The following is a 13,271-nucleotide window of genomic DNA, read 5'->3' on the forward strand; positions in this document are numbered from 1 at the left end:
CTATGCAGAAGTTGAGCTTTGCACTGACTTGTCATTTCCAGGGCTACTGTGTGTGTGTGTGTGTGTGTGTGTGTGTGTGTGTGTGTGTGTAGTAAATGGGATGATATCTTTTCTGTGAAGTTGTGTTTAGTTGACATTTTTCAATGATCATTCTATAAAGTATCAGAGGTATTGAATGTTAGAATTGGAAAGGCTTCTGAGATTATCCAGTCCAGACCTCTTATTTTACAGATGGAGAAACTGAGGGCTAGAGAAATGAAGTGACTTACTGGATTCCAGACAGCTATTGGCTGAGCCAAGAGTAGACAGTACACTGGTCTATTCTGTTTCTTCCCTTCTAGTCTCAGACTTATTTCTTTAAATCCTTCTTTCCTTCAGGAATTTATTTTTGGTCTATCAATTCAGCTCAGCTTTTGAATGTAATGGCCTAATGAGGTACTCTAGAATCCATCCTTCTTGCCCTTGGGGATTCAAGAAAGACTCCAATATATTAGCGTGGGAGTTGAGTTGCGAGAGAGATGCACAGAATAAAGATGGAGGCCAGGTCCACTGGAACATTTGGCAATACATTATTTGGAAGTCCCAATTCTTAAATTAGTCATTTTTTAAAGAAGGTGGGGTATGAGTCACTGTAATCCTGAGATAAGTGAGACCTCATCCTCATAGTAAATGTGTCAAACCGTTTCTCTTTCTCCCCACACAGCCTACTTTTTGGCCAACGGACTCATTCAGATTTGGTTTTGTTTTGCTTTGTGTTTGGTGTCTTTGGCTCACTATGGAAAAGACATTAGTAAGCATAAATGAGTTGGTACTTCATTTAACCTCAAGATACCTTATGATAACTTCAAAACGAGGTGGAAGAGTGCAACGGTCAGAGCAGGCTATCTGTAACCGGGGTGCCACCCGTCTGATCTTCCTCCAGGATGACTTTGCACTCTCTTCCCTCTGTTCCCACCCCAGCCCACACCCTCAGAATTGCATATCTACACTGTTAATCTCCCTGATTTTGATCTCCCCCTTTTCAATCCACTCCATCCTTCAACCACAAGACCATATCATTATGTCAATCTCTTACTCATTAATCTACATGGGTCCTATTTCCAAGGGCATAATGCTCAAATTCTTCTGCCTGGCTTTCCAGATGTTCCATAGCATGGCTATCGTCATCATCCAGCTCTTCCTGTCCCTTCCCAACACACGTCCCACTTGGCACTTCGGCCTTATCATGGGCCCTCTGTGTTCCTCCCACTTCTTGCCTAACTCCTGTCTACCTTTGAAAGCCCGGTTTATGTTCAGCTTCCTCCATAAAGCCACCCGTGGCTTATTTGGCCACACAAATTACTCCATTCTTTGAATCTCCATTGCATTTGCAGGAGACTCTAGACCGCCTCTTTTGAAATTAAGGCCACAGTGAAGTTTTATATTGGTAGTTACCATGCACAAGACAAGTTAGTAAATCTTTTCCAATCCAATGAAACTACTTGGAATTATCAATCTTTGACAAGTGACCTTTGAGTCTAGACATTGACGGAAGGAAACTGAGGCCTAATGAGGAGCCGCTTGCCCGAGGCCACACATCTATTCGGTTATGGAGCCAGGTTTTGACTTTCTGGTTTTGATTCTTTACTCTTGCAATGCAGGCATTTTACAGTTGGAGCCTTTCTAAATGTCACAATGAACTTGTGACATTCTTATTTAAAAAATTATGAATTATTCATATCCCAAAAGGAATAGCAAAAGTTACCAAATCAAAACAAAAGCCAACCCGTATGTCATTACATTTGTGACACCCAATGAAAGGCCAAAGAAAGTTTTGGAACATTGCACACCAGCTTCTTCTCTCGTGGCAATATTTTCATACTCCCTTTCCCCATATCCTCTTCCTCACCACCCCTTCTCCCCATGATCTATGGCAAACAAAGCTAATTGATTATAGCACTTTCCCAATAAGTTTCAACTTAGCCTCAGAATCCTTCTTAACACAATCCTCCGGACAATCAATACCAATCAGTCAGAGCTGGCACTTGGGAGTAAACTTATTTTTTCCCTCTAACCTTAAAGGAAGGTGTGGATGCTGTATGAGTTGAGGGGAGGGGGATATCAATGCCAGGGTGTTGATAGCAGGCAGAAGCCTGGCCATGGGCACTTCCAAGCCTTACAGGACAATCTTCCCTCAGCAAGTTTATGAAAGCTCATACCCTTTGTTGACAGTTTTGGAAGAGGTCACATACTTTATAAGCCTGTCCATTCTTTGATCAGATAACTTCAATATCCTGGAATATCGATCCTTATGGCACTGTTATCAGTCTTCCAGAAACATCCACTGAAACACCCACTGTCTGTAGACACACAGAATATGTCTACAGTAATCTAAGATGTCTGTGTAAGAGAGCGGCACCAAGGAGTTAGGTTGTTTCGCTGGGGAGTTAAGATGTCCGTGGATACTGAGATGGTCTAGTCCTATAGGCATGTCTACAGAAGGGGTCCAGACCCGAGGAGAGGGGCTAAGAAACCTGGACCAGGTGCCATCAATCCGGAAGCAGAAGGAGGTAATGACTCCTGGGAGAAGGTTTTCTTTTCTTTTTTTTAAATTTTTTTTATTTTTTATTTTTTAGGTGAGGCAACCCTTGTTGACCTCACAGATTGCAAGGACCTTGTCAGCTTACAATCTCTTATTATTATCATTATTATTTTTTTATGCCTACAGCACCTGGTCTTCCTAGGTGGTCTCCCATCCAAGTACTAAGCAGGCCCTACTGTGCTTAGCTTCCGAGATCAGACGGGATCGGGCTTGTTTAGGATAGCATGGCCGTAGACGAGAGAAGGTTTTCAAACCCACCTTATTAGCATCCCACAGTTCAACTCCACATGGTGCTGTGCTAATGGCAGAGCTATGGATTACAGAATTGTGGAAAGGATGACAAATAATATGAAAGCTCATCTAGTGGGCAGGTATGGTGGTAAGGGGATTTGAGGGCTGATGGATTAGCCTGTTTCCATCGCCAAATAGGCAAGAAGAGCTCAGGGTTGTGAGTTAGAACACCTGGACATTTGTTCAGGCTCTTTTATCACCTGGGCAGGTCTCTGGACAAGCCATGGCTTCCTCATTTATAAAGTGTGTTGTTTGAACTATAAAAAAAGAGCTCTTCAAGTTTGAAGCTTCCTGAATCTAAACTCTCTTTGGAGTGCTTCGTAAGGTTCCCTGTCCCAGGACTGGGCCTTCCCCAGACACTGCAGCTCAACAGAAGAAAGGAACAGAAAAAAATCATCCTTTCTTTTTTCTCTTTCTTTGAAAAGTCAGATCGTCCTGTTGACTAGGGGGTCTACCTGGTCCCTTTCTCTCCCCCCAAGACCTCTTACCTGGGCTCCTTTTGATGTCTTGCACTGGGCTGGAGGAATCTAGAACACCAGAATTTAGGAAGAAGCTTCTGATTGGACGGCGTCTCCGGTCCTCAGCTGCAGGCGTTGGACTTCTCCCTAAACCCAAAATCCTTTGCTTTCTGGAGCCCTCCAGCCCATCCTCTTGCTAACTTTCTATAAATTCCCTTTGTATTTCCTAACTCTATGCCTGGTGCATGTCTTCCAGTTGAGGAAGGATACCATGGAGGAGGAGGGAGAGGACAGACAAATGCTCTTTCTGCAGCTTGCCAACGTTCTCTGGCCTTCCTGACAAAAGATTGCTTCCTAAACTCCCCAGGGAATGCGGGCTCCAGCTACCATGGATCCCTGACCTGGTTTGATCAGGCAGGTTTCCTTTAAAGGGGCAGAACTGGGGACTGTCTAGCAGTAGCTTCCCTGTCCTCCAGGCATTACCATCCAGTTACTCTTCTCTTTAGAATTCTGGCTTCAGTATTTGCCTTTAAAGCAATCATCTAAGTGTTGTCTCCACAGGGGGCCAATTTGCCTTCCAACCTCAATAAACTCACTTAATTCCCCACACAGGCAGGGCACAAGCTGGGGAACAGTGTTGCTATTAGCATCTCAAAGGAAATTTCTGTATGGCCCAATACTAGATACTGTCTTTCTGGTTCTGTGGAAATTTTCAGACCTTTCTTCTTTCTGACTTCTACTGACTGGAGTCCTGGGGACTCACCATGGGACCCTCTCAGAGCAAGAAGGGCATGACCTAACCCACAGCTCCAGAAAGAACTCTGAGCTCTATATATTAGGGAAGCCAGCCCTCCCAAGTCCCATGAGGCCCTGGGGTCTGGTGTGCCGGAGTTTGGGGAGGGGGACCAATCCAAACATGTTTTGTTTGGTTTTATGATATAATGCGTCAAGCATCACCCTCCCTACCCCCTGGAGCTTGTGTACCCTTCTCCCCTTCTCCCTCCCCCTCCACTCTGTGACAGGGTGTGAGGTGGCCTACTTAGGTTCAGAAACAGAACCTCACACTGAGGAAATTAGCTACACCTGAGCAGACAAATTCCCCACTGACGTCAAAGCCCCCCTCACCACTGTGCCAGGTGTTTTGGAACTGCCATAGAGGGGTCTTTATCACGGAGGGCCATCAGAAGAAGGAAAGCAAATAAAAGCAAGGGGTGGGGAGTGAGGGGGAGAGGAATTTGGCAGGTTCCAAACTCCAGGGACAGTTGGGCAACTGACTGCAGACAGTTCCCGGCACGGGGGAGCCTCCCTTGGTGTTGCAAGTTCAGGGCCCATGATTGTCTGCTGATGACACTTCTCCTGGTCCCCCAACTGGCTCATCTCTTGGCTCAGCCTTGGATGCTCATTTCTTGCCCTCTTGCTCTGGCCTTTCCTGAGGGCTCCTGAACTTCTTGTGGTTCCTTCACTCCAGCCCCCTAAGCATCTATGCCAGAAGTAACAGGGATGCTACCCATGCATGACATGTAACCAATTTGAAAAGACAGAAAACGATTACACCTGAAGAGCCATCCAGGAAGTTTATATGCTGTTCCATGAGCCAAATGGAACCACGGTGCTTAGTTAAAAGTGTACTGAGTATCAGTCACACACACTAGATGTAGGGTGGGGCAATCAAGTGTCCTCCTGGAAAGCAGAAGGGCAAGATGTAATCTTATCTCAGACAGATCCTATTAAAGACTGCAGCTCAGATACCAACAGCTCCCAAGAGGTCTGTCTATACCTACAGGTTATTATCATGAAGGCTCAGTCAATCAGAATTCACTTCAGAATTAAGTTTTCTTCATAATGCTCATGGCTCCCTTCACCTCTACATTTCAAACTTATAGCAGGGAGAGGTTGCATTGACTGCCAGACATGAAACTTGGAAAAGTCAGATTCCTCCAGAGGAAAAGGTCAGAGTTCATGAGCAATAAATGCAAGTCGAGCTAAAAATTCTCCAGAGAACTACTTCCTTTACTCGATTCTGTTCCAGCAGCCTATGCAGTTGTAGGAGGGGCCTGGGGGCTCCTAGTCATCAAGTCACAGAGTTTAAGAAGACTTTTCTGGCAATCTTCTCACCTCCCTCCTTGGGACCTTAGAAGTTTAGTTCCATTAGAGACAGAAGGATTCCCTATGGATCTGTCTATCTTCTATGAATAGCAAGAGGGAAAAAAAGCTGGGCAAGTCAAAAATTTCACATAAAAAGTGAAGGTCTTTAAATTTGCCAAGTGAGACCGAGGTTTATTGAGTAGAAATTATAGCCACACTGAAACTACCAACTCCTACGTGACTTTAGATTATAGCTGTCCCCAGGCCCTTGCAACCTTCATGACCCAAGAAAACAAAGACTCATACAGGAAGCACAAACAAATTGAAGCACTTGGGTTTGCTGTAACCACAGATACAGGCCAGGAAGATCAAGTTTTTCAATGGGCAGATCTTAGAGGGTTGACCAGAATAAGAATCCCTTGTGGGGGGAGTGATAAGGGGTAGAAGACCAAGGACAAGGCACATTTGAGCAATGGTGGTCCCTCAGCTTGCATCCACATAAGCAACCATGTTGAGTATGTTGACAGACTGACCAAACGGCTAACTGGTTAAGCTCCAAGAAAGGCTATAAAGGCAGCAATGGTATATTTTTGGTACATTTGATTTTTATGTTCGTAACTTTTTCCCACCTCAGTGATGCCTCCTCTTCATTCCTCTGTAGGAACTCAGGACATAGAATCATAGAAATCATTGAAGTTGGAAGAGAAAGTTTACAGTGGTCATCTGGTCTACCCCCACCCACAGCAAGCATCCCCAACAGGCCTCCAGTTCCTGTTTCTGCACTACCAAAGCAGGAAACTCAGGGTTTCACAGGACAGCCATTTATTAGGCATCTTTCATTGTTAAAAAGTACCCCTCTTCACTGATTCGAAGTCTGTCTGCTTATCATTCCCTTGTAGTGGTCTTTGTTCTATGCTCTGAAGTAATGAGTAAATTGACTTCTTCCATTTGTGTTACCTCATACTGCAGAGTCATTGCCCCAGCCATTTCTTCTTTCCTTGAAGCCAAATACAGCACCTTCATTATCATTCCTGATGAGACAAGGGGGCTCCAGACCTCATTCACTCTGCTTGGCCTCATCTCAGCATGCTCTCCCTTGCCAAAGACTCTCTTAAAATGTGCTACCCACTTTTTTCTTTGTATTCTTTCCTTCTTTTTTATTCAACCTATTCTCAGAAATGATTCCTTCAACCTAAGATGCAAATGACTAATCATGCTTACTGTATTACCTCCCAGGAATGTTTATATTTTAACAGGTTCAAAACCTTAAACCAAAGGGATGGCCGGGAACATTTGGGCAGTAGGTAATGGCAAGATAGAAGAGAAGAGGCACAGAAATTTCCTGGGACACTTAAAATCATGTTTGCTATTTTTCCTGAACAGAAGACCAACCCAACTAGATAATTCACACAAAATAATGAAATGGATGCTGTGAACTTATGTGCCTCAGGCACTCTGTGGTATGAGCTTCATCTTCACCTCAGGTGAGACTACTCAGCTGGCCAGGCAAATTCTCATAAAATGAATTCCTTGAAGGCAGGAACTGGTCTGATTCTTTCTCGGTTTGTTGTCAAACAGGGGCCTGAGTAACATATTAATATATGTTCCTCATACAATGTCTTCTGGGTGAATGAGTGACTGAGGTCAGGCCAGAAGGCAGAGTTTTTAAAGTCTCAGTTCATAAAAGTTGGCAAGTGTCCCTGAGCAACCAATACAGGGGCCCATCAGTCATGGAATAAGGGGCATAGGCAGAAGTTTGGGGCCATGAGTTACCAGAAGCTGTATCTGATTTCTGGAGTAAGAGGAGGTAGGCAATAATAAAAGAACAATATAAACATACACGGGGATTCAATTTTGGCCCCCATCCCAAAGATATTCTGAAATGAAAAACATGATTTTGAACTAAAAAATCCAACTTATTTGTTGAATTGAAGGAAAGAAAGGATACTGTTGCGATCTGAATCAGTGGTCTGGAAGATCAAATGGAAGAAATATCTCAAAGCAGAGAAAAAATATGAACGGTAAAAAGATAAAGCAGAGATTAAGGAGAACTGACATATGACTAACAGACATTCCAGAGATAGAAAAAGGAAGAGAGAGAGAAAAAGAAATAAACAAATGTTAGAAGTTGCTGAGCTGAAGAAAGACTTGAGTTTGTAGACTGAGTGGCAGTACTGATGAGGAAAGACATACACTTATAAAATCCCTGAACTCCAAAGATAAGGAGAAAATTGTACAAGCTTCTAGGAAAAAAAGAACAGGTTGTTAACAAAGGTGAAAAGTGAGATTAACATCAGATTTCCCACTTGTAACATCCGAAAGCCAGAAAATGAAGGCACCGTACCTACAGACACTGAGGGGACAGGCTGCAGCCTGGGGACCCCTCCCCTAGCCCAAATGTCATTCGTCCACCGAGAAAAAGAAATTGTGGACGAGCAAATCGTCAAAGAGCACGTCACCTGTATTTGCTCACATATTATTTGAAGAATGAAGAAATACTCAAGAAAGAGTCCTAAACAGGTAATTAATGAATCAGAACAAAGAACAAAACAGGGAAACGTGAAGAATAGAGGAAACCAATAAAAGGTAACATGTCCAATATGAATAGTAAACTCCAAATAGACAATGATGGGATTGCTGGGAATGTGTGCTATAGGAGCTAAGTAAGGATTCATGAAAAAAAAGAGAGAGAGATACTGCAGGGAAAAATTTTAAATTGACAAATGATATTAGCAAAATCTAGGGGTAGGAGATACAGGAGAAGTAAAAACAGGGACCCTGGGCAGGAGAATACTAAAAGTAATATAAAGGTTTTTATTCCTCAGAGTGACGAAGGAGCATTGGAGAAACGGGACATCTCGCCAGAGTAAATTATTTGGCATCTTGTTTTTATATAATAATAGAAAAATATGCTTTTGGTAACCACTAAGTGGAATGGAAAAGAACAGCAGAACTTCAAAATAAAGGGAAAAGAGGAAAAAGATAGTAACATGGTCAAAAGTGCAAAATGAAAAAGCAAAAGCAGTAACGAAAAATAGTAAAAAATAAAGTGGAAGAAATAGAACAAGTGTATTGACTATTACACTAAGTACGAAGAGGCTGTATCATCCTATTACATTATGGAAACACTAAGATTAGGTTAAATATAAAACATTACCTCTGCTATTTTAAGAAATACAGTTAAATGGAAAGGATAAAGTTAAAAGAAAATGATAAACGTTAACACAAAAGGATAAGAAAATATCAGGAAAAAAAGGAGGTGTGGCAACATGAACATCAGTTATGTTGGAACGAAGTTAAAAGCACTAACAAGGATACAAATGGGTAGTTTGTGAAGAATCAATTTTATGAAGAATTGATGATAGTCAATAGACATCAAAAATGTAGCTTTAAATATATGAGATGAATGTTTCAGAAATGCAAAGAGTTTAATAAAACCATACAATTATAGTTGAATTTTAATAAACCCTTTTCAGATTTAAGATCTCATAGACAAAAAATAAACAAGCACATAGAAGAAACGAATGATGCAATTAATCAATCAATTTAATATGTATTTCTTTCAAATAAAAAAAAATTTGCATTTTATGTGTCCAAATGCAATCAAGTACTTGGTTACAAAGAAAAATTCATAAAATTTTAAAATAGAGATTTTGCAGGCCGTATTCTCTGTTTATGATCCAATAAGTTTAAAAATATCAAAAGATCCTAACTGCTGGAAATTAAGAAACACATTCTCAAAAAATCCTAGGTCAAAGAGATATCAAGACCACAATTACAAACTAGTTAAAAACTGACGAAAGTAGAATACTTTATTCTAAAACCTACAGCACATAGCTAAAGCTGTACTCAGGAGAAAAGTAATAGCATTAAATGCTTTTGTTGTTAAAAGAGCAAGATCTAAAATAAAAAATCCTTTACATCAATTTAAAAACATTAAGAAAAGAAAAACATTTAAATAAATCATGAGAAAACAGAAATAATAAATCAATAAAATAGAAAACAAACTGAAAACAAACAGAAAAGTCAAATTTCAAACTTCCGCTTTGACAAAGTCAATAAAATGGATGAAATTCTCACAAACTTGATCGAGGAAGAGACAGCAAAATTATCTAACATTAGAAATTACAAAGGAGACGAAGCCACAGGTACAGGAGAGACTGAAATTATTGTGAGAATGTAACTCATAATTCTATGGCAACGAAATTTTAAAACTAAAAAAAATGGATTATTTTCTAGCAAACGAACTCTCAATTTTGATCAAGAAGTAGAAAACTTGCCTCTGTCAATTAACACAGAAGAGATTGGAAAGGTGATTCAAGGTGCAGCAGGACAACACAGGACTCTTCAGTGTAGGAGCAAAGATGAAAATGGGAGAGGAAATGGTGAGACCAAAGATGAGGTCTGGGGACAATGAGAGAGGTGTGTGCGATAGAAAAAGTTACGACAATGTCTCCTCTAAAGCTCCCTTTTCCCCGACCCCATACTTACATCCCTACTCTCTTTAATGACTGCTTATTAATTTTCGGCAATAAATATTTGTGCTCAACTATCATTTATATAACCAAGAGCTACTGCTGGTAGTTTGGGGTGATAGTGCAAAACAGCTGGGACATGGACCCCAAACCCCTCCCCTTCCCTCCCGGTGGCCTGCTCCTGTGCAACCTCATGCCAATAGTGAGGATCTGTAAGTTAGAGAGTCTGTGAGATGGGCAAGTGCAGAACAAAATCAGTTCAGGGAGCGCCTCAGTCCCATAAGACTAATTGGGCTACTTCAGAGGACATCTGGGCATCTGTCCATAGCCTGTGGATGGTGTGACCTGCACTGGGCAGACTTTTCTTAGAAGAGTGGGGATTTTTACTTCTGCCCCACCCTTATCCATGCCCATGAGAGAGACATAGCATCTGCCCATGAGTCTGGCTTAATGAGATTTGTTCTGCCTCCAGGAGGAGCTTGTTTAACCACATTTGGGAAATAACATCAATTTTCTGCATCTTAGCTCCAAAAAGATGTTTTTAAAACATTTTATCACTCCTGTATGATTTATTTCGGCAAACGAATTGAGCGATTAACAATACTTTATCCAGCTATTTCCTTCTTATATCAAATTAGTAGATAATTTGTTTTTCTATTTCTGCATAAATATCTGGCCATTTTGATCACAGTATATTATAGAATTTCTGGGACCTTGTGGTTTTTCCAGAATTGCAGAGCATATTTTTTTTTTTCCTTTTTCTGACTGCCTTAGCTTGTATCCATTTGTCTTCAAATGGATACAATACAGTTAACTTTTAATTCCTGGGGCAGGGGGTGGGGGGTAAAGTGGGAACTTCAGGGAAAATAAACCCCGAAACCCAGATCCCTGTGACCAAAGTGGTACCTTGTAAATGACAAACTATGAAGCAGAATGGGAAGAGAGGGAGGGGAGGAAATAATGTTATCCATGCGAACTGAAAGAAATGTTCATATCTAACTAGTTTTCCTCCCCTGCAAGTCCAATAAAAGACAGTTCCATCAGAACCAATTCTCGGGCGGAGCCTCTCAGGGGCTTAATGAAAGGCGAGGGGATTTCCTAGGGCAATTTGCGGGGTCATCTCTGGTTTTATCATCTCTTGTCAGAATACCTTGGGGGTTTCCCCTCCAATTTGGGTAGTTTAATATAAGAAGCGAAGCCCCTGTCCTCCTCATAGGGGCATTCATGCATCGTAGGATGGGGGACCAGCTGGCCTTTACACTCCCTTCCAATCCTGAGACTCTATGATCCCCTCTGCTCTTCCTGCTGGAAACTCCTGCACTAAAGTGTCATGGTTTTTTCTTCCTCCCATGGTGGTGCGCCCGCTGGCCGAGGGAAAAACAGTGAGAGGGCTGAGGACGCTGAGCCTCAGGAGCAGTTCCCAGACGTTTATTTGGAAGGAGGGACAGTTTACAAATGCATCGCCTAGTACACATCGCTGGGTCTGTCAATTCTTAGAGCTTCAGGTCGGACCTTCCTGATTCTGGTCATATTAATCTCATTTTGAGTTCCTTCCACTTCCTAAGAATCTTTGTACTCTCACGCAGCCTTTTAATGCCTTTGTGGCTCTGTCTGTTGTAAAGAACCTGGTGGTGGCCCTCAGGGCCTGCCCAATGTCCATCAGCTCCTGATTATAATGTTGATCATCTACATCAGGTGCTGGCAATCTGCTGCTTGTGGGCCAAATCTAGCTTGCTGCCCGTTTAATAAAGTCTTATTGGAACACAACCAAATTCTTTCATTTACATACTGTCTAAAACTGTTTTTGGCTACAGTGACAGAGTTGAGTATTTGTAAAAAAGTCTGTACGGCATCCGGAGCTGAAAATATTTACTATTTGACCCTTTCCAGAAAAAGTTTGTTAACTCCTATTCTGTATATAACTAAAGACTGAATGCAAGCTAATGACTATCTTAGCTGGGAAGCCAAATTATAAAATTCATGGATAATTGTTTGTCCTTCTATAGTCAAGGCTAACCATTTAGGTATCATAGACCTCGTGGAGCCTCCGACACCCACAAACAAATAGAAAAATAAACTAAATTTCCCCAGCTTTTTACACACCAAGCTCACGTACTTTCCTCAAATCAAATTTCTGCTTGAAGTTGCTGGTTTGGGCTACACTGAGAGATGCTTATCCCTCATAATAGAAGACATACACGGTTCTAATTGATGAATTCTTTCTTGCTATGGAGTATCATCTTGCCCTTTACTCTGACAACTGAATGCTTCAGACTCCCTGTTTAGATACCTTCAATCCCCTAGTTGTCCTTGTTTTGACTTTAAAATTTACCAGTGTGAAATTCTCTTTTATATAAAGTTATATGTACTCAACAGCCATTAGCTCTGTGCACTATGGTGCCTTCAATTCTTTGCACGTGTGCCCTGAATTTTCACCCATTCCATGTCTGCCTAGGAACCACTCAGCAAGTTGAGTTTTACAGCATCTATTATTTAGTTAAACATGCCAAAAAGATTATCTTAATCACCTTCCTAAAAGACTAAATACAAATCATGTTTTTGTTTTAAGTCAATGACATTTCAAACACAGGCCTTACTTCTAGCTCCAGCAAGCTCATTACCAACTTCCTCTAATGCCACATGGTGAATAGTTCTGGCAATTTGGGCAAAGAGAGAAAACCAGCATCAGGAGAGTTACGGATGTGTTTGATTCCAGGCAGATGCAAGGAGAGGCAAAGAAGGTGAGTGCTGCAGCCGACTGACCCAGAACTGAGACCACAGGAAACAGACACAAAGTCCAGGCAGAGAGCATTTCTGCCTGGACCTTGGCTAGTCACCGCTGGGAGACTTCTCTTCTTCACCGCTTTTTACTGTCAGGTAATAGATGCGGTTGGCCTCTGGGTAGGTGACTTTGCTGAGTGGGAGCTTGTAGATGGCGGGGCTGTTGGTTGTCAGGAGCAGGAAGGTGAGGGTGGAGAGGCAGAAGGCCCAGGTGCCTGGTGGCACACCAACCTGGAAGCAAAAGCGTTGGGGGCTGAAAGTGTTCCTAGGCTTTGGGGATCCTGGGGAGAAGGATGTGGCAGGGGTTGAGGATGGGAATCCTTCTCTAGTGATGGCATTGATGTCTAGACTCAATGTCAGAGCAGTTGGTCTAGAGATTTGAAGTGCTGTCATCTTTGGACACAATTAGAGTCTTTTAATGATGGTTCTGAAAATTGGCCTAGCAATGGATGAACTCCCACATCCATCCAAACACAAGTACTCTATATGTCCATCGATGTTCTCCACTGCTGGTTGCATCTCTCTCTCTCTCTTTCTCTCTCTGTCTCTGTCTGTCTCTGTCTCTCTCTGCCTCTCTCTCTCTTTCTCAAACACACACAC

The 13,271-nt window shown here is 42.0% G+C and overlaps 1 protein-coding gene and 1 pseudogene across 1 annotated transcript in view; both read right to left on the bottom strand.

Moving 5' to 3' along the window:
- Window positions 1-2,698: 2,698 nt before the first annotated feature.
- LOC111741914 lies at window positions 2,699-2,817 on the bottom strand (annotated as a pseudogene).
- Window positions 2,818-12,719: 9,902 nt separating this feature from the next.
- LOC111741298 (urea transporter 2-like) overlaps window positions 12,720-13,271 on the bottom strand; it is a 26,764-nt gene continuing 26,212 nt past the window's right edge. Inside the window, exon 8 of the mRNA XM_023532069.1 lies at window positions 12,720-12,902. Coding sequence (XP_023387837.1) covers window positions 12,720-12,902 — 183 coding nt within the window. The remainder of the gene's footprint in view (window positions 12,903-13,271) is intronic.

Source organism: Pteropus vampyrus, unplaced genomic scaffold, assembly GCF_000151845.1.
Source record: "Pteropus vampyrus isolate Shadow unplaced genomic scaffold, Pvam_2.0 Scaffold3, whole genome shotgun sequence".
Classification (NCBI taxonomy): domain Eukaryota; kingdom Metazoa; phylum Chordata; class Mammalia; order Chiroptera; family Pteropodidae; genus Pteropus; species Pteropus vampyrus.